Here is a 27,874-nt window from a genome sequence, read left to right on the forward strand (position 1 = left end):
CTTATCCAACCTGGTGATTCTATGATTTCTAATGCTTTGGGAAATACACTGAGAAACAACCACAGAAATGGAAGCATATCGAGAAAGGGAAGGAGGGCACAGAGGGTGTACAGAGGAAATGTATTTGAAGAGGTAACTTATTTCCTGTGCAAAGCCTTGTTGAGAAATAGATCAAAGTATGCTTGTATCAGCATAAATACATAAAAGCAGAGAGTTTAATAAGCTATTCGGATCCATAAACATATGGATAACATTAATGAAACTGTCTTCCATTTACCTATGGCTCTTGAGTGAGTGCTATGGGAAGTCCTCTTGTCCGTAAACAGTCTAAAGCTGATTCCTCACCCTTTGAGAACTGACCTTTGGTGTATTATGTCATCCTGCAGGTAAAAAGGCACAGAAAAGAAGATGGACTGGGGATCTCTGCAGGCCATTTTAGGAGGTGTAAATAAACACTCAACTGGCATTGGGAAGATATGGCTCACGGTCCTGTTCATCTTCCGTATCATGATCCTGGTTGTGGCCGCAGAAAGAGTCTGGGGAGATGAACAACAAGATTTTGTCTGCAATACGCTTCAGCCTGGGTGCAGAAATGTTTGCTACGATCACTTTTTCCCCATCTCTCACATCAGACTCTGGGCCCTGCAGCTGATCTTCGTTTCCACACCTGCGTTGCTGGTGGCCATGCATGTAGCTTACAGGAGGCACGAGAAGAAAAGGCGACTCAGAAATGGTGAGAAAATTGATATTGAAGAGCTGAAAAATGAAAAGATGCATATTCGGGGCCCCCTGTGGTGGACGTACACCAGCAGTATCTTCTTCAGAATCATCTTTGAAGCAGTCTTCATGTACGTGTTTTATTACATGTACGATGGGTACCAGATGCCTCGCCTGGTGAAGTGCAATGCGTGGCCCTGCCCCAACACAGTGGACTGTTTTGTGTCCCGGCCCACTGAGAAAACCACATTTACTATTTTCATGCTTGCTGTATCTGGGATCTGCATGTTGTTGAATCTGGCTGAGTTATGTTACCTAGTGATAAAAGTTTGCATGAAGCAGTCCAGGAAAACAACAGTTTTAAAATAAGTCCCCAGTGTCAGGATTTTCTAGCTCCCCATTTCCTTCAAACTTTTTTTAGGTGTCAAAAACCAATCAGCAATATTTTCATGCTCGAGGAAAAGGATAAGAATGAATGTTTATTCATGTTTTAGAAATTGTAGCCTCTCCGGGAAGCTGCCACTGAGGCAGGTTTTAAAGGTTGTGTGCTAATTCAGTATTCCTGCATGCACAAGTAGAGAGAGCAGCCTTCTGGCAGCAACTTTTCCAAGTATTCCTACTGCTGGGATCCTGGGGTAGAGCCACTTTTCAGAAAGTGGGTGTAGAAAGACCTTAAGAAAGGCTCTAGTGCCCAAAGGAAATCCAGGAATTACAAATGCAAATTCATCTTCAGAGCTGAGCCAGTAGCACAGTCATTGGTCAATAGTGGAGTGAAGGGGTATTTGGGATGAACTTACAGCTTGTAAAAGGGAAGAAGACAGGGGTGATTGTGTTAATTGTGTCTTATTCTGTCTTGATTATTCTGGAGAGAGGAAAGGGCCTAGGAACACAGGTACACTATAGCAATGCTATCAGCTCTGCTGTTTACCAGCAATGTTTTTTTATCTCCTATGGGGTTGGGGGTGGCCCGTCTTAACTGCTTGTGAATGTCATTAGGTCTGTGCTGCCTTTCTCCTCTCACAGGGACTGCAGAAGTGGGAGGAGTGAAGTTTGTTTCTTCATTCTCTTGGTCAGGTGAAAAAAAAGTGATTGTTGCCTTTGAGAAGGTGGGGGTCCGACTTCTCTTGTTCTCCTCCAACCCTTTGTAAAGAATGTCAGTGGAATTAATTTTGTTTGATGAAGAGACTTTTTACTGCCTAACTATGCCTCTTTCAGCTGTGTACCTCTAAAGAGTTGGATTTTTTTCATTAAAAACCAAGAAAAATTGGCTTTTTTTGTTCTCTTTGTTATCCAAAAGAAGTGCGTCAACACTTATGGCATAACATGCAGTAGATTGCAGTCTTTTTTTCCTATCCAGCCTGAAGAGCTTTTCTTCATAAAACCATCTCCCTATGTGAGGCACCTTTCATGTGAGTCCATCAAACCACTCCTATCCTCTCTGACACTCCACGCAGTGAGACCAATTCACCCTTCTTCTTTTTACAGTAGGTCTAGCAGGAATTGCAGGCAGTTTGCAGAGCTGAAATAGCAAAGAAATAAGGAGCAACTTGATATTTTTCTTAATGCTCACATTGCTGAGCTGTGAATTGTCTATTACTAATCTGACGAACTCTGTGAGTCAGTCTGGTCTTGTCTCTCCAAAGAAGTCTCAAAACATGTTTTATGCCTGTCATAGGCAGCTACACCAGCACATACAGGAACGCAGTTTGTCTCCCAAGTGCCTTCCTTGAAACCAGCTTGTAGAAAGCTGCCTCTTTCACCTCCTTAGCTTTAATAAATGACTTTTGCCCTGAATGCATGAGAATTATCAGCTTCACTATTTGCATCTGTCTCTTACTGTATATTTAAGTTTATCACTGGTGGAGTAAACAAAGCTGCTTTATGACCTATGACCCCTCACTGGACAGTGAAAGCCAAGCATAAGCAGTGTCCCATGGCTTGTGAGCTACATCCAGTACTGCAACTTGACTGCAGATAGAAACCAGTTATCTAAGAGGGGAGCAAGAAAAACATTGTCTGCAAAAGCATGAACAAAACTATGGAAAGTCATTAATAATGACCTGAACTGGCAACTTGGACTGTGAAAACATCCTTAATGCTACTCTAAAGAACAAAGCTTGGCACACATCAGGTTTGTGCTTGGTAAAGTTCCTGCATTGTTCTATGCACAAGTATGAAGAGAACAAACTATCTACACTCCCACTGCTCTAATGTTACGTCTCTTTTGTAACAACAGGATGACTTTTTTTCCCTGAAATTATAATTAAAGCACTCTTTTGCTGTCTGTTTTCTGTATTACTCATACAAGCTGTGTTACCTAATGTGTATAATAAAAATCTCTTTACTGTAATGGAAAATGTATGCAGCAATACTACATTTAATAGCCAAGGGCTACTGTAAGGATTTTAGCCTTCTGCTCTTGTTTTTTCAAATGGTTGCATTGCCTGTTATCCCGCAAACTTGATGAGCTGTTAGTGGAAGGCCATATATGTGCAAAATCAAACATGCCAAGTCAGCCTTGTACTAGCAGAAGTGCAGCTGGAAGGGGCTGGTGATAAATAATTTCACCAGCTCTATAAGGCAAACTGCTTTTCCAGCCTGTCTTTGAGTTTAACTGGAACTTGGAATGAGACGCATCAAAACTAGTAACACTAACACTATAAGGTTGCCTTCAACTAGCAGTTTGGCAAGTGGATTGTCACACAGCAAAAAAGAAATAGAGAGTGTCTGGAAGTGGCCAAGGAGGGGTTTGATCCAGAACTGCGACATCAGGTGATAATAGCTCTAGCAGGACATATTTACTGCCTCTGAGATATATTTTCTGTGTGTATTAAATACAAGTAAAAAGCCACTTTGTAGGGGGAAAAAAGGTTGAGATACTTCACAAGAACTAAGCCCTTTTCACCTATTGCTTTGGGCTATGTTGCATGTTGCTATGTTGCAAATACAACGCTGTCTTGGAATTGCATGTGTTCTTTCCTGAAATACACTGAAAGTGTCTACATTTTTGGCACTTGGTTCCTAGACTCTTCTCAGAACGAAAGGCACAAGAATGTTGAAGACTGAAGCAGCAAGTCTGAAGTTATGACTGCAAAGGAGGCTGATTCTTCACTGTCTGGTGTCCAGTGTAACCAGGATATTAAGTGTAAAATGATGTGGCAGAACTGGGAAGCACAGGAATAAGACAGGCTAGAATTGTATTATGATTGAAATTACCAGTTTACCATTGACTTCATCAAGGCTAAAATTTCATACAAAACCTTGAAACCAAAACATATTTGTCCAAAAGGGTGGGGGAGAGGGAAGAGGGTAAGAAAGCTTCACTGTTAACTCATAGACCCAACTAGAGGAAAAACTTCCTAAGTCCCATGAGAGAAAGACTGATTTAAAAGGAAATCAGAAGTATGTATTTATGGGTATATAAGCACCTTTGTTGAAGGCTTTCATAGACAAAAATAAAAAATCCTCCAGACACTTTGCAGTTATGAGCCAATGTACTGTGCTTTTTCCTATCTGACAGCAAGAATATCAATGACAAATTATATGATCCATACAGAGAAGAGCCCTTGTCCTGTGAAGGTTCCATCCAAAACAGCAACATTGCTGGAAGTTACTTCTTCTTCCCATTAAAAGTGTACTGCAGCAAATATGCAACAGCTAAGAGCACTTCACTACGAACTGAGTGAAAATTCATCTCTTTCTTCCTAATGACAGTACCCTCTCCTGCTTCTTAGGTTAATATGTTTTGTCAGGTAATAAAATCACACTGAAAAAATTGCACTGAATTTGTGATCACCTGTTCTGATATCCAGGGTCGTCACCACCCTGGGTGTTAGTTACAAGTGTCTTTGGGTTTTCACCATCTTATTATCTATGCAATCATTTGAACCTGTTTGCAGACAGTGGCAAGAGTAATGGTAACTATCTGAGGCTTAATGAACAAGACAAATGGTACTGATCTTCAGGATAGTTCAGGAAGTACATACACTTTTTTCCCCATCTGACCAAACCAGCTGTCATTGCCATTTTCCTTTACAGAAAATATTTCCTGTCTCTTAAAGTTGGTCCAGCTCTGACCTCGATATTTTCCAGCCACCAAAAGAAGTTCTTTATAACATGAACACATCTTGCCCCTGCTGTGGCTGGTTCCCCAGTGCTACCACAGGATTCAGCCTCAGAATTGGCCATGTAACAGGGCATACCATCTCCCTTTTCCTTCCCATTAAATCACTGCCATTAACTCAATGATTTTGTTACCTCTGCCTACTCTATGCTCAATCTGTTGTGTTTGAATAAGCTGTCTACTAAAAAATAACCTCTCCAAGAACACCACTAGGCAGCCAGATGCTTGCATAAGTCTTTCTGGTGAGGAAGTTGCACCTTAGCAATATGACATACAGTTAAGGGAAACATATCTTGAATGAACTTCTAGAGAACTTACACAGTTGAGCTATGAATCACTGCAGGTTATGGATTAATTTTTCCAGCAGCGTATGTTCTGTGTGCTGGTAAGAACCACCAGTTCACTACAGATCAGCACAGTACCCAGGATAATAAATACTGCAGTGTGTGAATGCAGTCACACTGCTCTGATGCAGGTGGCTTTTTTCAAAGGACAAGCTGTGCTGGGCAGGCTTACTTGCTTGGGCAAGGTGGATCTTTCCTGTTTTCTTGGCAGTTATGGTAATATAAGCTTGTCAGCTGGGAAAGACAATGGCAGTCTTAAAACTACATATGTTGGGATTGTGAAATTAGGTTTAAAAGTTCTTCGCAGATCACTTTCTACTGTGGTTCGGTCTTTAAGACAACACATAAAAACCCCTCCCACTTCTCTAAGTGATCCACATATTAATAGGAATACTTCATCTTCTTAGTGAGAATGCTGCACCTTCTTTAGATGGGGACACTGGAAAACTTGCTGTCTGGCATCCAACTATCATCTCTTTTGTCACAAGACTTCTTTGACTTGATTTAAAAGTATTATAGCCGTCCCAGTACACAGAGTTAACCCTGAGCCTCTTCGTTTCTGAGTTTCCCCAGCTGAAAGATAAAGCTCACAACTGTGTTCACAGGGAGCAGAACAGTTGCTTATTAAGCAGAACACTTAAACAAGTGTTTATTAAGATAATTGCAATAGGTGCCAGAGAAAAATATTCTGTAATGATGGTGTGGTAAAGATTTCAAACCTATTGTATGTTGCATCATTAGTGCGATGTCCCTGCCCTAGGTGTTGCATCCTTTACAAGGACTGAGTGTTTAATATACAGTTTAAATAGCTCCCACAATCTCTCCAGCACAAACAAACAGGAACAATCTCTACACTTAGCCACACGTATGTGCTTGCAGACACAGATGAACCAACTAACTAAACCATTATCCCACTATTATCTGATAGAAGGCTGAGACATTGCAACATGGTTTGTCAGGAATAGTTTCTACCTATGCCGTGATAAAAGCTTTTGTGTATAGCAGTTAAATAGTTATTAATGACTCATTGTCAGAGTGTAAGGATCCACCAAATGGGTTAAACTGTATGCAGCTGGGAGGAGCTGCACGTACAAGATAGGCTTAGAATTCAATAAGATCTTTATCACCAGAAGAGATGGTTTAACAAAAGCAGTTTGAGAAGTTACAAAGGGCTAAGTGCATTGTGAAACACTAAGCACTTGCAGAACTGTAGGATGGTGCACTTGCAGAACTGTAGGACGGTGACCTTTTCTGAACTAAAGAACAGTTTTGTAGAGAAGAACTGGAGTTTGTAGAACATCAGTGGAGCATCAGTCAATAACATTGTTGACTTGGAAAAATACTATATTGGTATGCATTAATGATTTGTCAAAAATAAGATATTTGAAATAATGCTTCCATTCTTCCTAGTATCTGAAAGTCCTTATCTGGACCCTACTTTGGTGCTCCATGTACCCCAAAATCCCATTTATCAGCTGTAGAAATCCAAGATTCAGGAATAATATTTGACCAAATACCTAAAACACAGAACCTGTGAGGAAGGCCTGAAAGAAATGAGTTGGCTCTGAGAAGTCTGAGGGAAGATTAAACAGCACTCTCCAACTATGTGAAAGATTGTGGCAAAGAAGGTGAAGATGTTACTCTACATCATCTGGCAACAGAGCGAGAAATAATAGGCTTATGTTGCAATGAGATATTGACTAGTCATGGCATAACCTCTTTGTGAAGAGGGCTAAGCATTGAGTTGGATGACAGACTTTCCATCATTGAAGACTGTTAAATGGCAACTAAGCCAAACATCTGTTGAGGATGGTCTAGGTTTGGATGTGCTCTAGAACAGAGGGAGCTTTTGAAATCCCTGAGGAAGGCGACCCCAATGGAAGGAGTCAGTTGTACAGGTTCTTTTGCCAAGCCAAAGCTCAACTCCTGAATCAAAATATTTTTCATATAAATTCAAGTCTACTTGCCGGTACAGGATCTCTCCAGCATGATCTCTGCCAGCATGGCTCCTCTGTGCTTTTAGCAATTGTAATTATACATTCTTGTGCTATAATATCTTCCATCTGGCAAAGCATATCAGATGATGTTGAGAGTAAATAAAATTGTTATTAATATAAATGAGGTTGCTAGTGGAATTTATTTTTTTTTCTCCTGAGCACAGTGAGTAAAATGCTCCTCCTGCCTCAGTTTTGTGTCTCACAGAAGAGGCATTCCTCCCAACAGCAGGAAGACTGAAACCCTGATCAGTTCTCAGTTTTTCTGCCCAACTCACTATATATGCAAACACTGGTGGCATTTACTGAAGCCTGGTCTGCATCCAGGAGACATTTCACAGCAGTAAAACCTCATTTTTTATTACTAGTTTCTTTAATTTCAAAGGTAGGTCATCAGATTGTGCAGCAGTTTGGATTTTGTTGAGAAATTTTACTCTGTATGATCTTATTTTTCTGTTTTAAAGCAACAAACTTTTCCCTGTTCCTTTCTGTGGAAGGCAGCCAGTATTTGAGGCCTTTACACATTCATCACGCATGTTAGCAAGGTATACTCCTGGTAAAACATACTGTATTTGCTTTTATCCTGAATACAAAGAAGAACACCCTTGTTTAGGAGCTTTGGCTGTGGTTTGGCACTATGACTTGCTCACTGGCAGTACTAGTTTAATGCACAAGCACTGATGTCATCCCTTCCTGCTTGTTCTTATCCTTTCTTTGTCTCTGCCACCTCATTCAACACGGTGTCTCCACTCCAGGACCTTCACCATACCAGCCTAGTTGTTTGCACAGCTGCGCTCACCACTGGATTGCCTGACTGGTTTAGTTGATGAAGAAACCAATGTTTTGCTTTGCTGGGTTGATTTTTAGCTAGATCAATTCCTTCATTTGATTTACAGGGAGGCCACGTGTCCATGCTGACGTGACTGTGGGGCAGCAGGCCATGGTGTTGGGCAAGAAGAGCTGTAGGGAGTCAACAGAAGGAGCAGGAGGAATGGCAACCTGTTAAATTGTATTTGCTGCTACACACACTGTAATTCCAAACCACAGCCTCTGGCTGTATTTTCATAAGTGATTGCTACTAGGAAGGCAAAAGTCTTATGGCCCTTTCCCTCTTTCCCTTCTGTACCCTTCCCTGTTCTCTGCTCCTCTCTGTTGGGCCAGCTTCTCACCTACTGGCCATCTTCCTTGTTCTCACACAATCTCTCCTCAGCCTTTGTATGAGTTGATTTAACCCACTGACTCACCAGCGAACTACTTGAACTCTGACTTTTGATTTGTTTTCAGCTCAGAATCACAAAATCACAGAATTGTAGAACATTTTAGGCTGGAAAAGACCTTTAAGATCGTCCAGTCCAACCATTAACCTAACACTGCCAAGTTCACCATTAAACAATGTCCCCAAGTGCCACATCCACATGTCTTTTAAATACCTCCAAGGGTGGGGACTCAACCACTTCCCTGGGTAGCCTGTTCCAATGCTTGACAACTCTTCTGGTGAAGCAATATTTCATAGTATTTACTCTAAGCCTCCCTGGCATAACTTGAGGCCATTTCCTCTCATCCTATCTGTTGTTACTTGGGGGAAGAGGCCAGCTGCTTTGCTGCAGCCTCCGTTCAGGTAGTTGTAGACAGTGATAAGGTCTTCCCTCAGTCTCCTCTTCTCCAGACTAAGCAACTCCAGTTCCCTCAGGCACTCTTCATAACACTTGTGCTCCAGACCCTTCACCAGCTTTGTTGCCCTTCTCTGGACGTGCTCAGAGAAGAGTTTTGGGTGAGGATCCCAAAACTGAACACAGCATTCGAGTTGCAGCCTCTCCAGTGCTGAGAACAGGGGGATGATCACTTCCTTACTCCTGCTGACCCTGTTTCTGATACAAGCCAGGATGCTGTTGGCCTTCTTGGCCACCTGTTGGCTCATGTTCAACCGGCTCTTGACCAATGTCCTTTTCCACCAGGCAGCTTTCCAGCCACTCTTCCCCAGGCCTAGAGTGTTGCATGGGGTTGTTGTGACTGAAGTGCAGGACCTGGCACTTGGCCTTATGAAACTTTATACAACTGACCTTGGCTCATCAATCCAGCCTATCCAGGTCCCTCTGCAGAGCATTCCTTTTGTGTTGACACGCTACTTTGGTCTTCTCCTGCAAAGTTTAGGTCTATACTTCTGTTCTGGAAGACTGAAGATGAACCTTCTACTAAGGAAACTGGAGCTTATTTTGTTTGTATTCCATGGGAGACATTGACATGTATTCCACTCAGTAAACAAGAGTCACATGCATGAACCTGGGTAACTACACCACCTGCAATTAAAAAAGATGTGACATTTTGACTGCAGAGTTTGCGAGCATTGCATGGGGTTGTGGCCCAAGTGCAGGACTTGTAGAATCTCATATAGTTGCCCTTGGCCCGTGGATCCAGTCTGTCCAGATCCCTCTTGTACAGCCTTCCTACCCTCAAGCAGATCAATACTCCAGCCCAACTTGTTGTCATCTGCAAACTTACAGTGGGAGCATTCCAGGTCATTGATAAAGATATTAAACAGAACTGTCCCCAGCACTGAGCCCTGGGGAACGGCGCTTGTGACCAGCTGCCAAATGGGTTTAACTCTATTCACTAAGACCCTTCGGGCTCAGCCATCCAGTTGGTTTTTCACCCAGCATAGAGTATACCCATACAAGGCACAAGCAACCAGTTTTTCCAGGGAAATGCTGTGGAAAACTTCTCACAGTTTCAAAAGCACTTTTGAGAGGAAGCCTGTTTTGGTGGGTAAAACATCAGCCTAGGATCTCAGTGCCATATAACCTAGGATGAATCATTAATTCCTCCTGTGCCTCCATTCCCGCAAACTAGAAGTTACAGTAACTCTGCAAACTAGAAGTTACATTAACTCTACAAACTAGAAATAAGAATAATTATTCCTGACAGGAGTTCTTAGTTGCTAATATGCTATGTTCTCTGACATGCTTGTCAGTAGTGCCTAACAGAAAACAACATCAATTGGGACAATAATAATCGCTATATAATGCGAGATTAAGGTACTACTTTAATCTCTTTATGACAATTTTATTTGTTAATTAGTTCTAAAGTATTTTGATTCATCCATGTATAAAACAACTGGAGAAGAAAAGACTTTAATCCTTGCTTCAAATGTGCCTCCTGAGGTAGCCAAACCCTTTACCAGCATTTAAATATCTTTAGTGCCATCTTCTGTAGTGCAGCGGCACGTCAAGTGCAATTCTTTTTATTGACATACTATGCATGGCCACAACAAGTAGAACTGAAGGCATTTGTAGATCTTTTTTTAGGCTGACTGTCCGGACAGAACTCCTGTCAGCTCTGCTGGGCCATGTATGACTTTGGCGTGGCTTGTTTATAACTAGTGGTGTGTACTGCTCTTTGGGAGTTCTTCCACTAGACTGTGTTTCGATGCACAGTTATGGTAGGAATAATCCTCTTTTGTACTTCAAAATAGATGCTTAAATTAGAAATAGTATGGGGTAAAACACTGTTTTGGACCAATAGTGATCTGAAAAAGTCCATTTTTCTTGTTAAGCATCAGCTCGAGTTCAGACTAAGATCAAGATCCTTTACTTACAAGACCTTTTTATCTTTTCATAAAGCTTGGTGTCTATTTTTGATCTTTCTTTGTACCTTGCCATGCAAATGTGATTTTTCTAATCTTTGAAACACCTGCCTAACTGTTCTGTCTACACACTTCTTGAATCCACTTTCTGTGCCAGCCAAATTATATACTGCTAAAGGTCTGTCACATGGAACAAGGGTTGTCATCTGTGTGGAGGTTTGGATGGAAGACCAAAAGCGGCATTAGAGAAGATAACTAAAGGAGATCTGAAAATCATGTACAAATGCATTTTAATGTAAAAATGTAAATGTTGCCTGGAGCTTTATGTTGCTGTCTGGCATTAATGACAATGGAAGGAATCCCCTAAACATCATAAGGACTTAGGGATTTGGGGCACACTAATGTGGCATCTGGCCACTTGCAGTGCTGTGCACTTTTAAAGATAAGTGGCAGTGAGGAAACTAGCAAGATGACTTTTCCATGGGAATCCCTGTCAGCAAGTCGACATGAAGAGGCACTATTTAACACCATAGTTTAAATCTGAGACTATCTTCCTTCTGAATAAAGTGCAGTCTGTGCACAAAAGTTTGACGGCTAATCTTGACTGAGAAAAGGCTGTGGGGAAAAAGCTTTTCAAAAACATCATTCATAATGCCTTCTTTTCCTAACATCGGCTCAGTCCCAGGTATAGGCTCTCAGACTTTGTAGACCTAGGCTTGTCATTTATACAGTTCATAAAATCACAGAATCAGAATAGTTTGGGTTGGAAGGGACCTTAAAAATCATCCAGTTCCAACCCTCCTGCCATGAGCAGGGACACCCTCCCGTACATCAGGTTGCTCAAAGCCTCATCCAACCCGGCCATAAACACATCCAGGCACAGGGCTGTCATGACTTCTCTGGGCAATCTGTTACAGTGCCTCACCACCTCCAGAATCAAATATTTCTTCCTAATATCTAATCCAAATCTTCTTTCTTTCAGCTTAAAGATGTTACCCCTCGTCCTATCCCCATACTCCCTGATAAATAGCACCTCCCCAGCTTTCCTGTGTGTCCCTTTTAAGTACTGGAAGGCTGCTATGAGGTCTCCCTGGATCCTTCTCATCTCTAGACATTTGTCAAGTGTCTTGAGATACTGCAAGCTGCTGATGCAATGCTACCTGCACTCTGAGAACCAAAGCACCTGTCTTGGCAGAAGGGCAAGAGCCACCACCTGGGATGCAGCTCGGTTCCAGGGTCTGGCAGGCTTTCTGTGTTCTTCACACAGGACAGGCAGGCAGGAGCAGCAAAGTTCACCTTCTATCAGGAAAAAAAAATCTCTTTTCTGTGAAGAATTATTTTCTTATAAATGGTTGCTTTAAGATCCAGCACCTCATGCATGGAAGTGGGATTCTCTCCTTTGAGATTTATAGGAGACCAAGCAGCATCCCGAGAGCAGCCACTGGGCGGCGCCGGGAGGTCACCGAGTCATGGGATCATCAAAGTGGAAAAAGACCCCTAAGATCATCGAGTCCAACCACCAACCTACTAAACCGTGTCCCAAAGTGCCAGCTTTACACATTTCTTTAGCATCTCCAGAGATAGTGACTCCACTACTTCCCCGGGCAGCTTGCTCCAATGCTTCACCCCTCTTTCAGTAAAGAAATTTTTCCTAATATCCAATCTAAACCTCCACTGGTGCAACTTGAGGCCATTTCCTCACTTTTTACTTGGAAGAAGAAATCAACACCCTCCTCACTACAACCTCCTTCCAGGTACTTGTATAAAGTCATAAGGTTTCCCCTCATCCTCGCCTTCTCCAGGCTAAACAACTTGTTTCCTCAGCTGCTTCTCATAAGACATGTGCACCAGACCCTTCACCTTCAGCTTTGTTGTCCTTCTCTGGACACACTCCAGCACCTCAATGCCCTTTTTGTACTGAGGGGCCCAAGACTGAACGCAGGATTCAAGGTGCAGCCTCACCAGTGCCAAGTTCAGGGGCACAATCCCATTCCTGGTCCTGCTAGCTGCACCATTTCTGATACAAGTTAGGATGCTGTTGGCCTTATTGACCACCTGCATCATGTTCAGCAAGCTATCGACCAGCACTCCCAGATCCTTTTCCACCAGGCAGCTTCCCAGCCACTCTTCCGCAAGCATGCTGAGACCAGTAGGGTGAGGTTTAGTAAGACCAAATGCTGGGTCCTGCACTTGGGGCACAACAACCCTATGCAGTGCTACAGACTAGGAGAAGTCTGTCTAGAAAGCTGCCTGGAGGAGAGGGACCTGGGGGCGTTGGTTGACAACCGACTGAACATGAGCCAGCAGTGGCCCAGGTGGCCAAGAAGGCCAATGGCATCTTGGCTTGGATCAGAAACGGCGTGACCAGCAGGTCCAGGGAGGTTATTCTCCCTCTGTACTCGGCACTGGTGAGACCGCTCCTCGAATCCTGTGTTCAGTTCTGGGCCCCTCACCACAAGAAGGATGTTGAGGCTCTGGAACGAGTCCAGAGAGGAGCAACAAAGCTGGTGAGGGGGCTGGAGAACAGGCCTTATGAGGAGCGGCTGAGAGAGCTGGGGTTGTTTAGCCTGGAGAAGAGGCGGCTGAGGGGAGACCTCATTGCTCTCTACAACTACCTGAAAGGAGGTTGTGGAGAGGAGGGTGCTGGCCTCTTCTCCCAAGTGACAGGGGACAGGACAAGAGGGAATGGCCTCAAGCTCCACCAGGGGAGATTTAGGCTGGACATTAAGAAAAAATTCTTCATAGAAAGGGTCATTGAGCACTGGAACAGGCTGCCCAGGGAGGTGGTTGAGTCACCTTCCCTGGAGGTGTTTAAGGCATGGGTGGACGAGGTGCTGAGGGACATGGTTTAGTGCTTGATAGGAATGGTTGGACTTGATGATCCGGTGGGTCTCTTCCAACCTGGTGATTCTATGGTTCTATGATTCTATGCAGTGTTGCATGGAGTTGTGACCCAGGTGCAGGACTTGGCACTTAACCTTGTTGTATCTCATACAATTTCCCTTGGCCTATTGATACGGTCTGTCCAGATCCCTCTTGTACTGCCTTCCTTCACGTGAGCAGATCAACACACCCACTCAGCTTGATGCCATCTGCAAGCTTACTGAGGGACCACTCGATCCCCTCACTGAAATCACTGATAGAGATATTAAATAGATAAAGATATTAAATAGCTCTGCCTCAACACCGAGCTCTACAGAATTCCACTTGTGAACAGTGACAAACTGGATTTAGCCCTGTTCACCACAACTCTCTGGGGTTGGCCAGCCAGCCAGTTTTTTACCCAGTGAGCCTGTTTAAGCCATGAGCAGCCAGATTCTCTGGAAAAATGCCCTGTGTGATGGCTAGTGGGAAACAAGTTTTCCTTACCGCAACGGGCATTCAGGGGAGACTGCCTGAGTGATGAACCCTCTTCCATGGCTGTCAAGGTGCAAATGCATGTGTTCCATTGAGCATCTCCCTGTAGGTCTGGAGAAAACACAGCAATTAAGGTTTTCTTAGGCTTTTATCTTCTTGGAGGAAGAAGACATTTATTTCTCAGCAAATCCCACCTTCGTCTGCCAAGGAGGGAGGATTATCAGCCTGTCCAGGGCAGTGGTTGAGTCACCATCCCTGGAGATATTTAAAAAATGAGTAAATGACGTGCTTAGAGATATGGTTTAGTAATGGACAAGTACAGTTGGACTTGATGATCTCAAAGGTCATTTCCAACCTAGAGATTCTATGATTGTATAATTCTGTGATTTGCACATCAGGAGTAATTGAGTTCACAAGTGTAATCCGAGATGGGCCTTGGGTTTTTTTGAGGTGAGCTCTGAGTTACCAGGACCTTAGACAGTGGGAAAACTGATTGGGTGGCCTCCCTGCATTGACCAGGCTCTTAACTCACTTTGCTCTAAGTTACTGAAACCACATCAGTTACCTGTTCACTTAGGACACACAAGGGATGTGAAGTATTTAAGATGAATAAATATTCTTTGGAAGATATTTACAGCTTGATTAAGCAAAAACTTGCCAATATTATAAGCAAGAAAAGTTATTTCATTTGTTGTTTTGTTTGTTTGCTATAAGCAAGAAAAGCTGGTGAAGGGGTTGGAGAACAAGTCTTACGAGGAGCAGCTGAGGGAACTGGAGTTGTTTAGCCTTAAGAAGAGGTGGCTGAAGGAGACCTTAATGCTCTCTACAACTCCCTGAAAGGAGGTTGTAGAGAGGTGGGTGCTGACATCTTCTCCCCAGTGACAGGTGATAGGACAAGGGGCAATGGCCTCAAGCTCCACCAGTGGAGGTTCAGACTAGATATCAGGAAAAAAATTCTCACAGAAAGGGTCATTTGGCACTGGCAGAGGCTGCCCAGGGAGATGGTTGTGTCACCATCCCTGGAGGTAGATGAGGAGCTTGGGGACATGGTTTAGTGGCAGATAGGTATGGTTAGACTTAGTGATCCAAGAGGTCTTTTCCAACCTAGTGATTCTATGATTCTAAAAGTGATTCCATTTGTTTGTTTGTTTGTTTGTTTATTTTTCCCAGTAGACAAAAAGATAATCAGAAAAGTATTTGGGTTCCAAAGAAGTCCTATAAGCCTAGGATATTATTAGGAATCCTGAACTTGGGCTGAGTCTGTAAGACACCAGCATAGATATGAAGAAGGGATTGAACTGAGTATCCAGAGCCGCTAGAGTCTGATCACATCTTTGGTCTGAGAGTTATTAAAACCACACCAACTACTTGTTCACTTAAGACTCACAAGGGATGCAAATTATTTGAGATGAGTAACTATTCTTTGGAATATTTTTGAAGATATTTATAGTTTGATTAGGCAAAAACTTGCTTGCTATAAGCAAGAAAAGTTATTTCATTTGTTTTGTTTGGTTGGTTGTTTGATTGATTTTTGTTTGTTTGGTTGGTTGGTTGGGTTTTTTTCCCAGTAGGCAAAAAGAGTATCAGAAAAGTATTTGGGTTCTGAAGAAGTCCTATAAGCCTAGGATGTTATTAGGAATCCTGAGCATGGGCTGAGTCTAAGACACCCGCACAGATGTGAAGAATCATAGAATCCTAGAATCATAGAATAACCAGGTTGGAAGAGACCCACCGGATCATCGAGTCCAACCATTCCTATCAAACACTAAACCATGCCCCTCAGCACCTCATCCACCCGTGCCTTAAACACCTCCAGGGAAGGTGACTCAACCACCTCCCTGGGCAGCCTGTTCCAGTGCCCAATGACCCTTTCTGTGAAGAATTTTTTCCTAATGTCCAGCCTAAACCTCCCCTGGCGGAGCTTGAGGCCATTCCCTCTTGTCCTGTCCCCTGTCACTTGGGAGAAGAGGCCAGCTCCCTCCTCTCCACACCCTCCTTTCAGGTAGTTGTAGAGAGCAACGAGGTCTCTCTCAGCCTCCCGGGTGAAGAGGGGACGCGGCTCCGCAGCCGCTGCCAGGGCTCTGCCCGCCGGGGGTGGGGGCGGGGGCGAGGGGAGGGGAGAGGGGGAGGGCCGGGTGCCCGGTGGCCCCGGGGGAGGTGGTCACAGGTCCCTGGGGGCTGCCGGCTGCCCGCGGGGCGCGTTGCCAGCCGAGGCAGCAGGTAGGGAGGGCGCTGAGCATCCCTGCGCATCCCGCATCCCTGCGCATCCCGCATCCCTGCGCATCCCGCATCCCCGCTTGTGGCCCAGCAAAGCTTAAGGAGAGGGGGAAGGAGGGGTGGGGGGACGGCGACCGCTTTCCCTTCCCAATTCGATGAGCTATGCGGCAACACCGGCCTCTGAACGAGTTAAGAGTTTGCTGCTTAAAATAGCCGAGCGTAAGTAGGGGACCCGGGGCTGGCGGCTTCGGGCGGGGGATGCGGGCTCGGAGCCTGCGCTGGGGCCGGGGGGCAGGGGGTGCCTGGAGCCTCTGCCCGCCCCTGCAGAGCAGGGAGGACTCCGGTTCTGCTCGTCGTGCCCGGGAGGAAGCGTAGAAAGGGCTTTACTGGTTCTTCTCTCTGGCCACCAACCGTAGGACCCGAGGGAATGGCAGGAAAATGTGCTGGGGAGGCTTGAGGCTGGATATGAGGAGGAGTTTCTTCACTCAAAGGGTGCCGAAGCACTGGAATAAGCTCCTCGGGGAAGCAGTTGTGGCACCGAGCCTGACGATGTTCAAGAATCATAGGATCATGGAATCATAAAATGGTTTGGAAGGGACCTTGAAGATCCTCTAGCTCCAACCCCCCTGCCATGGGCAGGGACACCTCCCACTAGATCATGGGGGACACAAGGAGCCTTTGGACAACACCCTCAAACACACGGCGTGAATCAGAGTTGTCTTATTCAGGGACAGGAGTTGGACTCGATGATCCTTGTGGGTCCCTTCCAACTCAGGACACTCTACAGGTCTGTGAAATACCTCCCTGAGAGACCCTGGTGTGTTGTCTGCTATTCCTGCCCCAGCAAGGGAACCTTCTGCGTGCAGTGGTGCTCACAGATGGGGCTGATAACTGAGCCTGGCATGGTAAGGAAAAGTGCCCAAACCTCATGATATAACTCAGAAAATGTTGCAGAGGAGGAAGCAGCAAATACTGTTTGTGTCCAGGATTGTTGTGGCTGTTGCCCACTGAAGTGTGCAGGTGTAGGGCCATGTAATTTGTTCCTCAAGGCTTACACCAGCATTTGAACACTGATGTGCGTTTCAAGCCAGTGTTACACTCAGAATAAAGTTAAATCACAAGTATAAAGCAGAGCCAGAATTCCTTTCACCCTTGTAAATTGTGCCACATGGAGTGACGGAGTTCACAAGTGTAATCCAAGATGGGTTTTGGGTTTCTTAAGGTGAGCTCTGAGTTACCTGGTCCTTAGACAGTGGGAAAACTGTCTGAGTGGCCTCCTTGCATTGACCAGGCTTTTACTTCACTCTGGTCACACCTTTGGTCTGAGGTTTATTAAAACCACACCAGCTACCTATTCACTTAGGACACACAAGGGATGCAAAGTATTTGAGATGAATAAATATTCTTTGGAATTCTTTGGAAGATATTTATAGCTTGATTAAACAAAACCTTGTCAATGTTATAAGCAAGAAAAGTTATTTCATTTGAGGTTTTTTTTCCAGGTAGGCAAAAAAAGCGTCACAAAAGTATTTGGGTTCTGAAGAAGTCACATAAGCCTAGGATGTTGTTAGGAATCCTGGGTGTGTGATAAGTCTGTAAGACACTGACATAGATATGAAGAAGGGACTGAACTGAGTAGCTAGAGGTTCTCTTTAAGGGAAATTTCAAGGGAAAATCCTACTGGAACAGTTTAAAAGTTCAACTAGAAAAAAAGATTTAAATGGTTTCCATGAGACAAAAATGGGCTTTAAGAATTCTGAGCAGGATGTATAGCACCCTTGCCTTGCAGTTCCAGTAACTTGCCTCAAGTCCCCTCAGATGTTGACTTGTCTGTTGAGGCGCCTCCTTCTCTGCCATGGAAAAGGGTCTTGAGTCTTTGAACACCGGACAGGCTTGTCCCTCCTTTGTACATTTGGGGTGGAGGGGCGGGACACTCCTTACTGTGCAGTTTTTAGCTCTGTCTGGCTGATGGTGTGTGGCCACCTGACAGATCTGTCTCATTCATGCTTCACTCACTCGGGATGTAGGGACTGTTGCCCTCACGTTCGATGGCTGTTCTGTAGTCCCCTGGGAGCTCCACACCCTTCACACCTTTCAGAGTTTTATTGGTAAGTCACTATCTTTTAATTCCAGCATAGAGCTTTAAGATGACAATTGAGTGCTTGGGGGGAGAAAAGGGGTTCCTTTTTGGTTTTGTTCCACGAGAAGTGAATCAAAGCAAGGGTTTGTTACCCCAGGGAAAAGAGGAGTTTAACAGGTGGGGGTGTAGCTCTCCTCCTGGGCTCAGCTCTGTGCTCCTTGGGCTTTTCCTTTACTCAGTCAGAGGTCAAGCGAAGCCAAGAAGAAGTCAAGACAAGTTTTCCCTGGGATTTAAGGAGGAGGCTCCATAGCAGTAAAGTAAGTTTAAGGTAATAATATGATCAGCTAAGGAATAATTTTTAATGAGTGCTTGAAATACCATGGAAGTGATAATAGATTTGTCTGAAAGTATAACACTGTGAGCAACAAGATATGTATTTTTAAGTCCTCATTTAAACAGGTTTATAAAGTGAATTATGAAACCTCAGCTACTGTGTTTCATATATACGTACACAATCAAATACCATTAGGTTTCACTGGAAATTATACTAGCTCCTTCTGTCCCTGTAGATGTGTCCATTGGTCTGGAATGTCACGACATGATCACGCTGCAGACTGAGCAGGGTGACTACTTTTATCAGATTTAAATTAGCAAAGTTAAAACCCTAGTGGCAGTGGAAATGCCTGGTTGTTTAGCACAAAACCAAAGAAAATATTGCAAGTTGTTTTCTCTTTTAAAAGCATTTATTTCTCATAGTGGTTTATAAAATCTAGATAATTTTGAAGATACAAGCCTAAATCCCAAGATTTTAGATCGTCACAAGAAATGAAAGAAAACATGTACTGAATTTGAGAAATCTTATTCAGACAAAGACATCTGTTAGGTTGCTAAATAATTATTAAAGGACATTTTTTTTAGAAATACCAGTGTAACAAAAAAATAAATGCACCAAGTGTCATAATCTGGCAATATATGTAACATAGCTGTGTAGTTATTTCTCTGTGTTTATGTACATATGTGTATATAAATACCTAAACATATACATGTATCAATGAAATTACAAGTAATTAAGATATTGTATTTCACACACCCGATACATAATGATGAATGTCTTCAGTGGTGTCATCAGAAATAGAGATAACAACTGGCAAGTGTGTAGATGCCAGATTATAATTATTTATCTCCTGTGAAGGAATATATTCGACATCACAGATTTTAGAATTTATTTTCTCTTTTACTTGTTCTCTGTCACACACATGCAAATATGCACATACTTCCCACCTACAAAGTGTAGTTGTGCATGTATTATACTGAAGTCCTTGCTTTTCATGCCATTGAATTACATTGCTTTCTGAGGCAGATTCTACCTAGCAGGTAGTTCCACGTGAATGCCATGAAATACAAAGATGTTTTATTTCTTAATATGCATTTTTTTCCAAGCACAGAAAGGAAAAATGTCTTCCTTCACAATCCATATGTAATATTAGGACTTAACAATTGCTTAGGTCTGTACATCAGCAGTGCTCAAAGTAGCACTGTACAGCTGAGGTTTGTGTGATACTACAAAAGCAAGCTTGGAATTGTTCTCAGCTGAAACACTGAGTTGTGGCTATTTAAATTTAGATTTAGGTGTTTTATTGTTGAATTTAATGGTGGCAATGCAAATATTCTGTGAGATCTGTGAGCTCTCTGGCTTTGTTTGATGTCATTTAATCTTTATTTTTATCAAAGTACCACTTTAAAATTGTTGATGAGATTTTTGGATGAGTTACATTGGCTTCAAGAATTACTCACTGGAGATTGCATTGACACCGAAGAAAGATACAGGACCTGGATTTCTGATTGCATTGCCCTTGGAAATTATGTCCTTCCCATATTTATGTATTATGTATTAATACACAATTGTAGTGAAGGCAAGGATTGCTGCCATTCACACTAAGATGAACTCTGAGTTTTTTACCTCTGTGCAATTAAGATGCTGTGACGTATCTGCTCATGGCTTAAAATGCTTTTTCTTTGTGCAGGATGCGTTTGCACACCCTGATGCTCTGAAATAAATCTTTAGATTCATGTAAACATTAGTTTAAAGTGTATCTTTTGAGAAATGTATTGTGCCATGTCTTTGGTGTCCTGAGTCATCTCAGTCCAGGCATTGCTGACCTCTAGCAAAAATAAAAAAAATCTTTAGCAATACTAGTGAAAGGAGAATGACTGAGAATAAATTAGAATATATTATTTGCCATCTTTCCTTTACTTTTTACAAACTGTTATTTTTCTTCTTCCAATAATAGAGAATTCTTCAGAAAAGCAAAAAAAATTCTACTTTTACTGTAGTTGACATTACCTATTGGTTGGACTCGATGATCCGGTGGGTCTCTTCCAACCTGGTTATTCTATGATTCTATGATTCTATGATTCTATTCATGTCAATACGGGCTACATTACAGTGTGCCTGTAGGGGACAAAAATAAGACTGCTACCTCTGTTCACCTTACAGTGCAAGGGTTGTGATTTTTCATGAGAGAAGAGTCTGTGCCATTGGAAGCAAGGATAGTGGCAGCTGTGCTGAAAATGAACCATAATTACTGAATTAAATTTAAATGTGTTTACTTTTGTGGATTAATACAAATATTAGTAATAAAAGAACAAACAATAACTTTGATTACCTGTTATCCGAGCTGTCTTTTTTGCTTTATCTGAGTTAAAACCAAAGAGGGTGTCAGAGATAACTGAACTGAGAGGCATGGCATGATGCAAAAGATAGCAGAGAAATTAAATACTGGATTTAGGGTTATGCTAAACATCTTTAATCCATCAAATATCACATTTTTCTTTTTTTTCTGTTCCTGCATAGCAATCTTTAGTACTCAAAATAATAACATTCCCAGACAACGGTTCTGGCCAAAGATGAAACTAAACTGAGTAAATCTTCAAATGGTTTTTAGTAAAAATGATACAAAATTAATTCGTTATTCCCTGAGAAATTATTACTTCTCAAGGTTAAATTTACTTCACCATCTGAAATGTTGTAAACCTCGTAAAATTAAGACTGAAGATTATTTTTTAAAATAATTTGAGCATATTAAATGAGGATTATAAAATTTAAGTATTATAACAATTTATTCAGGTTTGGGCTACTGAGAGGAAAAAATACACCCCTTAAAAAAGTAATCAGACTATATTTCAAAAAAATATTTTAAATGTTTTAGGACCAGGAATATTCCTGCATTTCATTGTTAATAGTATCAGTTACATCTTATCATGCTGTACTGGAAGAAGAATTCACTTAAAAGGAATATTGTTTTGCAGAATAACAAAGATATGCGTTGTTTTTATTGGGAGTTATCTTTGAGTTAACTTTGTGGGGATAAAAAGTGTTTATCCCTGCATTGGTGTTGCAGGATTTGCAAAAATGCAAATACTAATGAATGTGGTGTAGCTTTTTGTGTGCAGTTACAAGTATTTCATTACCTCAGAGTAAAAACAAGTTATAAAGATGTTACTGAAATAACTTTAATTTCTTTAATTACCTTAACTTAAAGCCTGAAAGAAGTTCTGTAGGGGCTCTGGAAATGCTTCCTCAGGAAAAACAGTGACATCGTTGTTGGAAATCACAATAAATATGACAACAAGAAGAGCACATTTTCTCAGTGGTAGATTCCTACATATAATGAAAAACACTTTTTCTTCTTGGAAATAGTAAAACACACGGGTATGGGGACAAGAAATATAAGCATAAAAATAAAGAGAGTAAAGTGTAACTCAATCCTATTTATGAAATTTGCTGAGATTTTTAAACAAGAAGATAATCAGTCCTTCTGATAGTGTTTTTTTTGTATGCAAATTTTTATATCTGAATTATAATTATGAACTGAGTATTTACGGAAGTATTGCGGTTAGCTAAAAGTAGAGTTTTGTGTTTTGATTTCGGTTGAAGATTGATGCATAAAATCAAGAAGGATGTTGATTAGGAGAATGAAATGCACTTCTACCTATATTTCAATTAGGAACTGGTGAAGGATGACTCAAGAGATACCAGCAGATAATAGCTTTTTTTCTCAATTGAAGGTAGCTTGTGAGTAACCTGATTTTAAAAATATCTTGTGCTTTAAGCCTTTCCAAATCAGAAATTTTTTCACTGCCTAGAATTGGACATGGGAAGATCATCATAGATGAATTAGTGGAAACTGCCAAGAACATATAGCAGTTGTATATTGTAGAAATAAGGCCATAGGATATAGTTTAATTTTCCCAGGAAAATCTCTGTGCATATTTGCTGATGTGCCCTTTAGGCTTTTTTTGTTTGTTTGCTTGGTTTTTTTTAAAAATAATGTTGCAGTACATGTAGTTCAGTGACACCAACAGGTGGGACAGTAGGGGAAATGGCATAGAAACCTTTTCACCATTCCTCTCAGAAGTTCTCATTCTTGCCAATATTTCAATTTATTCAAATGATTCTTTCTTTTTACAAATAAACAAAATCAAACATGACTAGACTTTGAGAACATGCTTGTTGGTGGCGTACACGTTCTAAAATCAGACTACAAATTCCATAGGTTTGGAGTAATTATTTTTCTGTATTTGTACAATATGAAAACAGCAGAGTTCTGGGATGCTACTAGCCTCCTGAATGTTGGAATAAATAAGTCCTGGTAACAACAACATGTTTAGCGCTGGGCATACTTTGTAGATACAAGTACAGTCACATTAATATCAGGAGTATTCTTTTTAATTGAACTGATTTCCATCTGTTCTTTTCTAAAAATAGGCAAGAACAGTTAGAGGCATCTCAGGTGAAGGAAGCAGAGAAATCATGCTTTTAAAATATTTAAATCTTCTAGAAAGCCTGGTTATCAATCTTTCTTGCCTGTGATCGTGTGTAGACACTTCAACCAGTATCGCCAAGGCAAAAGAATTAAACAGCTGCTCACAAAACCCCACAGCTACACGGCTACAGAGTCATGTAGTTCTTTACATAGGTGTGTAATATTCTGGAAATGGAAATGTCATTTGTCAAGGATCAATCTGTTCTGCCCCAACATTGTGTAATGATAAGATTTTTTTTTTTTATCATTGCTCTAATTCATCTAATGTTCTTATTGTAGGTTAGAAATCTGAAACAATGGGTGACTGGAGCTTTCTGGGGAGACTGTTAGAGAATGCGCAGGAGCACTCCACGGTTATTGGCAAGGTTTGGCTGACAGTACTGTTTATCTTCAGGATACTGGTGCTGGGAGCCGCTGCTGAGGAGGTCTGGGGAGATGAGCAGTCAGACTTTACATGCAACACTCAGCAACCTGGTTGCGAAAATGTTTGCTATGACAAAGCCTTCCCCATTTCTCACATCCGCTTCTGGGTGCTGCAGATCATTTTTGTCTCCACTCCAACCCTCATCTACCTGGGCCATGTGCTGCACATTGTACGCATGGAGGAGAAGAGGAAAGAGAAAGAGGAGCTGAAAAAGAAGGGAAGCGTCAAAGACGGCAACTTCCCAGGAGCAGCGTCTGGCAGTGGTGGTGGAGGAGGCAGCAGTAGCATCAAGGATCCTCTTGTCAAAAGAGGGAAGGAGAAGCTCCCAATCCGTGATGAGCGTGGTAGAATCCGTATGGGTGGTGCCCTCCTCCGTACCTACGTCTTCAACATCGTTTTCAAGACACTGTTTGAGGTGGGCTTCATCGTGGGCCAATACTTCCTCTATGGCTTTGAGCTAAAGCCTGTCTACCAGTGCAGCCGCTCACCTTGCCCACACACTGTGGACTGCTTCATCTCGAGGCCCACCGAGAAGACCATCTTCATCATCTTCATGTTGGTGGTAGCCTCTGTGTCCCTCCTGCTGAACATGCTTGAGATGTATCACTTGGGGTGGAAGAAGCTGAAGCAGGGCATGACAAACCGGTACAGCCTTGAGATACCTGTTGCAACAATGACGCCAGTCATGGTGACGGGGGAGTCCAAACCTGTCTCCCTGCCACCACCAGCACCACCCGTGGTGATAACGACTGCTGCACCCCCTCCCGTTCTGCCTGACACCCGCGCTGTCACGCCGCTGCTGGCCCCGGTGACCATGGCACCGTACTATGCTGCAGCTACTCCAAGACCACGTCCCCCCTCCAACACGGCCTCCATGGCCAGTTACCCTGTTGCTCCACCAGTTCCTGAGGAGAGGCACCGCGCTGTGACTCCCACGCCCATCTCCACTCCGGTCACCATCCCGACCCCCATCCCCACACCCACACCAGCTGTGGTCAACTACTTCAACAGCAACAGCCGCGCGTTGGCAGCCGAGCAAAATTGGGTCAACATGGGAGCTGAGCAGCAGGGGAAGGCGCTTTCCAGCTCAGCAGCCTCCTCTACTCCCAGCAGTGTCCGACGTCCCCTTCCCGAGCAGGAAGAACCACTGGAGCAGCTCCTCCCTCCTCCAGCTGTGCCACCTCTTGCAGCGGCCAACAGCGGCAGCAGCACCAGCCTGAGCGCAGCCAGTGGCAACAAGTGGGATGTGGAAGGTGAGGAGGAGCTCTCGGAGGGACGACCCATCTCAGCTGCTTGCACCACGGTGGAGATGCACGAGCCACCGCTGCTCGTCGACACGCGGCGCTTGAGCAGGGCCAGTAAGTCCAGCAGCTGCAGAGCCAGGTCAGACGACCTGGCCGTGTAGCGCGGTCACCTCTGCTCAGAGGAGCAGGTGATGGAAGGCAGAGTGGGCAGGGGAGCTGCCCGGGAGGCCAGGTCTAGCGTGGGTGGGAAAGACCTGGGTTTCAAACTTTGACGCTTGCTGTTTTTGCACTCTGTGAGTTGTAGTGGGGAAAAATATCAACATTTTCTAATAGGTCAGGGGTGGCCGAAGCGCAGCCCATGGGCCAGGGGACCAATCCCGCTTTCCTTCATGTCTATGGCGAATCTCCCAAGGGCAGCCGTAGGGGAGCCCTGCACGGAAAACAGGTGATGGTAGCTGGTCATGTGCCCTGAGGAAGACTTTCACCTGAGGAAAAAAAACGTTAATAATAGCCCCAGTGCCCATGTGCCTGGCCGTCATCTCCCTCTTGCCCTTGCCTTCACTTCCACCCTTTTTCACATAAGCTCTCCGTGAGTGGATGCTATGACTTATTTTCTTCTCAAGCCTTACGTAGCCATACAGCAAACATCAAGGTGGCATATTGTCTGTTGGCACCTGCCATCTCTATGGACCAACTTGCCATATTAAAGGTGACTCAGTCTCTTCTGCATAACATGACTTAATGAAGCCTTTTTGCTCATGGCATATCGCCTACATGGTCCTCAGCCGGGCAAAGTTTAGGTCACCTCTGTAGTAGATTTTTGAGGTTCATCTTTCTATATTTTTTTTTTACTCTTGACCTGTTAGGAAGTGTTCGGTTTGACCTTCTATCCAGTGTTTGCCAATCATGATCACATCATGTTTTTAAGCCCACAAGTATGTTTGAGCATGTTTGATTATAATTTTAGATGACTTCTGAAATTGCTTAGAGGAGGACAGGAGTTTAAATCACACCTCAGAAATTATTACACAGAACAATTTCTCTTCAAGAAGCAAAGATTATGATTTCAATACACGGTGGCCCCATACGTTGCCCATGGACAAACAATAGGATCAAGTACAGCTCTGCATTTTAGACTATTAGATATTGGCTTAAGTTTGTTGGAAAAATGCTTTTTAGAAGTAATCTTGAGTGCATATTTTTAAGTATTTGAACATTTTGAGAATAATTTTGATCTGTAGGTTTAAAGTTACTTGACTGTGTACTTAATCATTTTAGTTTGATCTTTGATCTTACAAGAAAATGTAAAGGGGGAAAAAACTTACTAATGGTAAAATTCGCAAAGCAACGTTATTTGCTGTTGTGTTCTACCCTTTCCTTTAACAACAATCTGTAGTGTCTTGCAGGTCAGTGAAGGCAGATTTAGGCAACGTTGTGTTGCAGAAAAGGCCCTAAAATATCTGGGCAACATGCTAGTGGCTGGAGGGTCTATTCTGATACCACTAAATTTACTTGCAGAATTTCCATTCAGTTAAACAAAGAGCGAGATTTGGGGATGGATCTTGCAGGCCATATTCAAGCAAAGCTAACATTCACAGAGCCAGAAGGAATGTAGATTTGGGGTCTTAGATAAACACATTAAAATCTTGCTTTTGAAAATTATGTATTTGAGTTAAAAACGGGTGGGGGAAACTACTGGGTATTTTTTTCTAAGGTGCAGCTTTCTTTACAACTGGCTCTGTCCTTCATTCCTTTGTAATAAGGACTCTCACAAACATTAGTCAGGATTTTGAATGCTTGATAAAGCTGGGGAGAGGTAAGGGGAAAAGGAATGCAGGATTAGGGTCAACTTCTGTTCTAAGCAAAAGCCAAAAGAACTGAAGATTGGAGTCAGTCCTGTTGCTGCTATAAATCAAAACCAGTGTAAATGGAGTGGAGCAGTCAACTGCACCAGGATAGCCCTCGCATCTTCAAAGCATTTGGCCTGGCAGTGCAGTCCCTACTCAGGCAAATAGTTAGAGCTGCCAGTTATTTCTGCTGTTAAATGTTTTGCTGAATGTGTTTATTTTATTCAACAGTTAAAATGTATTTCCACCACTCAAGAGTAAACATTTGTTTTTGCTACTTTCTGAGTAGAGGCAAAGAGTTTCTCATGATCAGAGGTGCTGTTCTGCAACACGTGGACATGTTGTCTCATGACTTCCTTGACCTGCTTGTCGTGAACCAGGTGAGGAGGAGTCTTTTGGCTGCCACTGGGGCAGGCACTGTGTTAAAAGGCAATTACAGCAGTACAATAAAGATATTTACTATTAGGTGCTGAGCTTCAGGCATGCTCTTGTGGATTTTCTATGTTATAAGCCATAAAAACGCTTTCTGCAAGAAAGCTAAAAGATAAATTCTGCTTTCTATTGTATCTGTGCAACTATGCTGAACTTAGCCTGAAGCTGACGAAGTTGCCTAGACATAAGCAAAGGCTGGATTTTAACACAAAACTTTTACATTTACTAGCATCTATAGTAGCAGTTTTGTAAGTTTTGCTAAATACCAAATAGTTATATTGCTGAAATAATGCAATGTGCATCACTGTGTTTTAGTACATGAAAATTCATAGGCTATATTTTCCTTTATTTTACGCTTCGGAAGAACGAAGTCAAAATCTTTCTGGAGGGTATCCATATAAACCAGACCACCTGGAATATGTGCTTTTTTATATCAACACCTGACAACACCTGAGTTTATAGCAAAACTGACTTGTTTGATGGAGCTCTGAATCTTGCAGTCCTCACTATAGTACAACCCTCACAGAGTGTGTCCTGCAGGATGGCATCCATATTGTATATAAAAAATAATAACAGAGATAGATTTAACTTTTCAAGTTAAAGTGTGTGTGCTTAGACCTACAGAGAGTTCAGGTGGTTTTGTGGAATATATGGCATTTTCAGACAGAGTAATTACTGGAAAGCTGTAA

At 42.8% G+C, this 27,874-nt stretch overlaps 2 protein-coding genes across 2 annotated transcripts; both read left to right on the forward strand.

The window, feature by feature from the left end:
* Positions 1 to 381: 381 nt before the first annotated feature.
* On the forward strand, positions 382 to 1,250 carry GJB2 (gap junction protein beta 2). The gene has a single exon (XM_069850038.1). It carries the CDS (start codon positions 409 to 411, stop codon positions 1,084 to 1,086), a length of 678 nt encoding a protein of 225 aa, XP_069706139.1. The 5' UTR covers positions 382 to 408; the 3' UTR covers positions 1,087 to 1,250.
* A 17,108-nt stretch (positions 1,251 to 18,358) lies between these two features.
* Positions 18,359 to 25,067, forward strand: GJA3 (gap junction protein alpha 3). Its single transcript, XM_069850039.1, has 2 exons — positions 18,359 to 18,440; positions 23,518 to 25,067. The coding sequence occupies exon 2, from the start codon at positions 23,535 to 23,537 to the stop codon at positions 25,065 to 25,067; it is 1,533 nt and encodes a 510-aa protein (XP_069706140.1). The 5' UTR covers positions 18,359 to 18,440; positions 23,518 to 23,534.
* Positions 25,068 to 27,874: the final 2,807 nt, after the last annotated feature.

This window comes from Phaenicophaeus curvirostris, chromosome 1, assembly GCF_032191515.1.
Source record: "Phaenicophaeus curvirostris isolate KB17595 chromosome 1, BPBGC_Pcur_1.0, whole genome shotgun sequence".
Classification (NCBI taxonomy): Eukaryota; Metazoa; Chordata; class Aves; order Cuculiformes; family Cuculidae; genus Phaenicophaeus; species Phaenicophaeus curvirostris.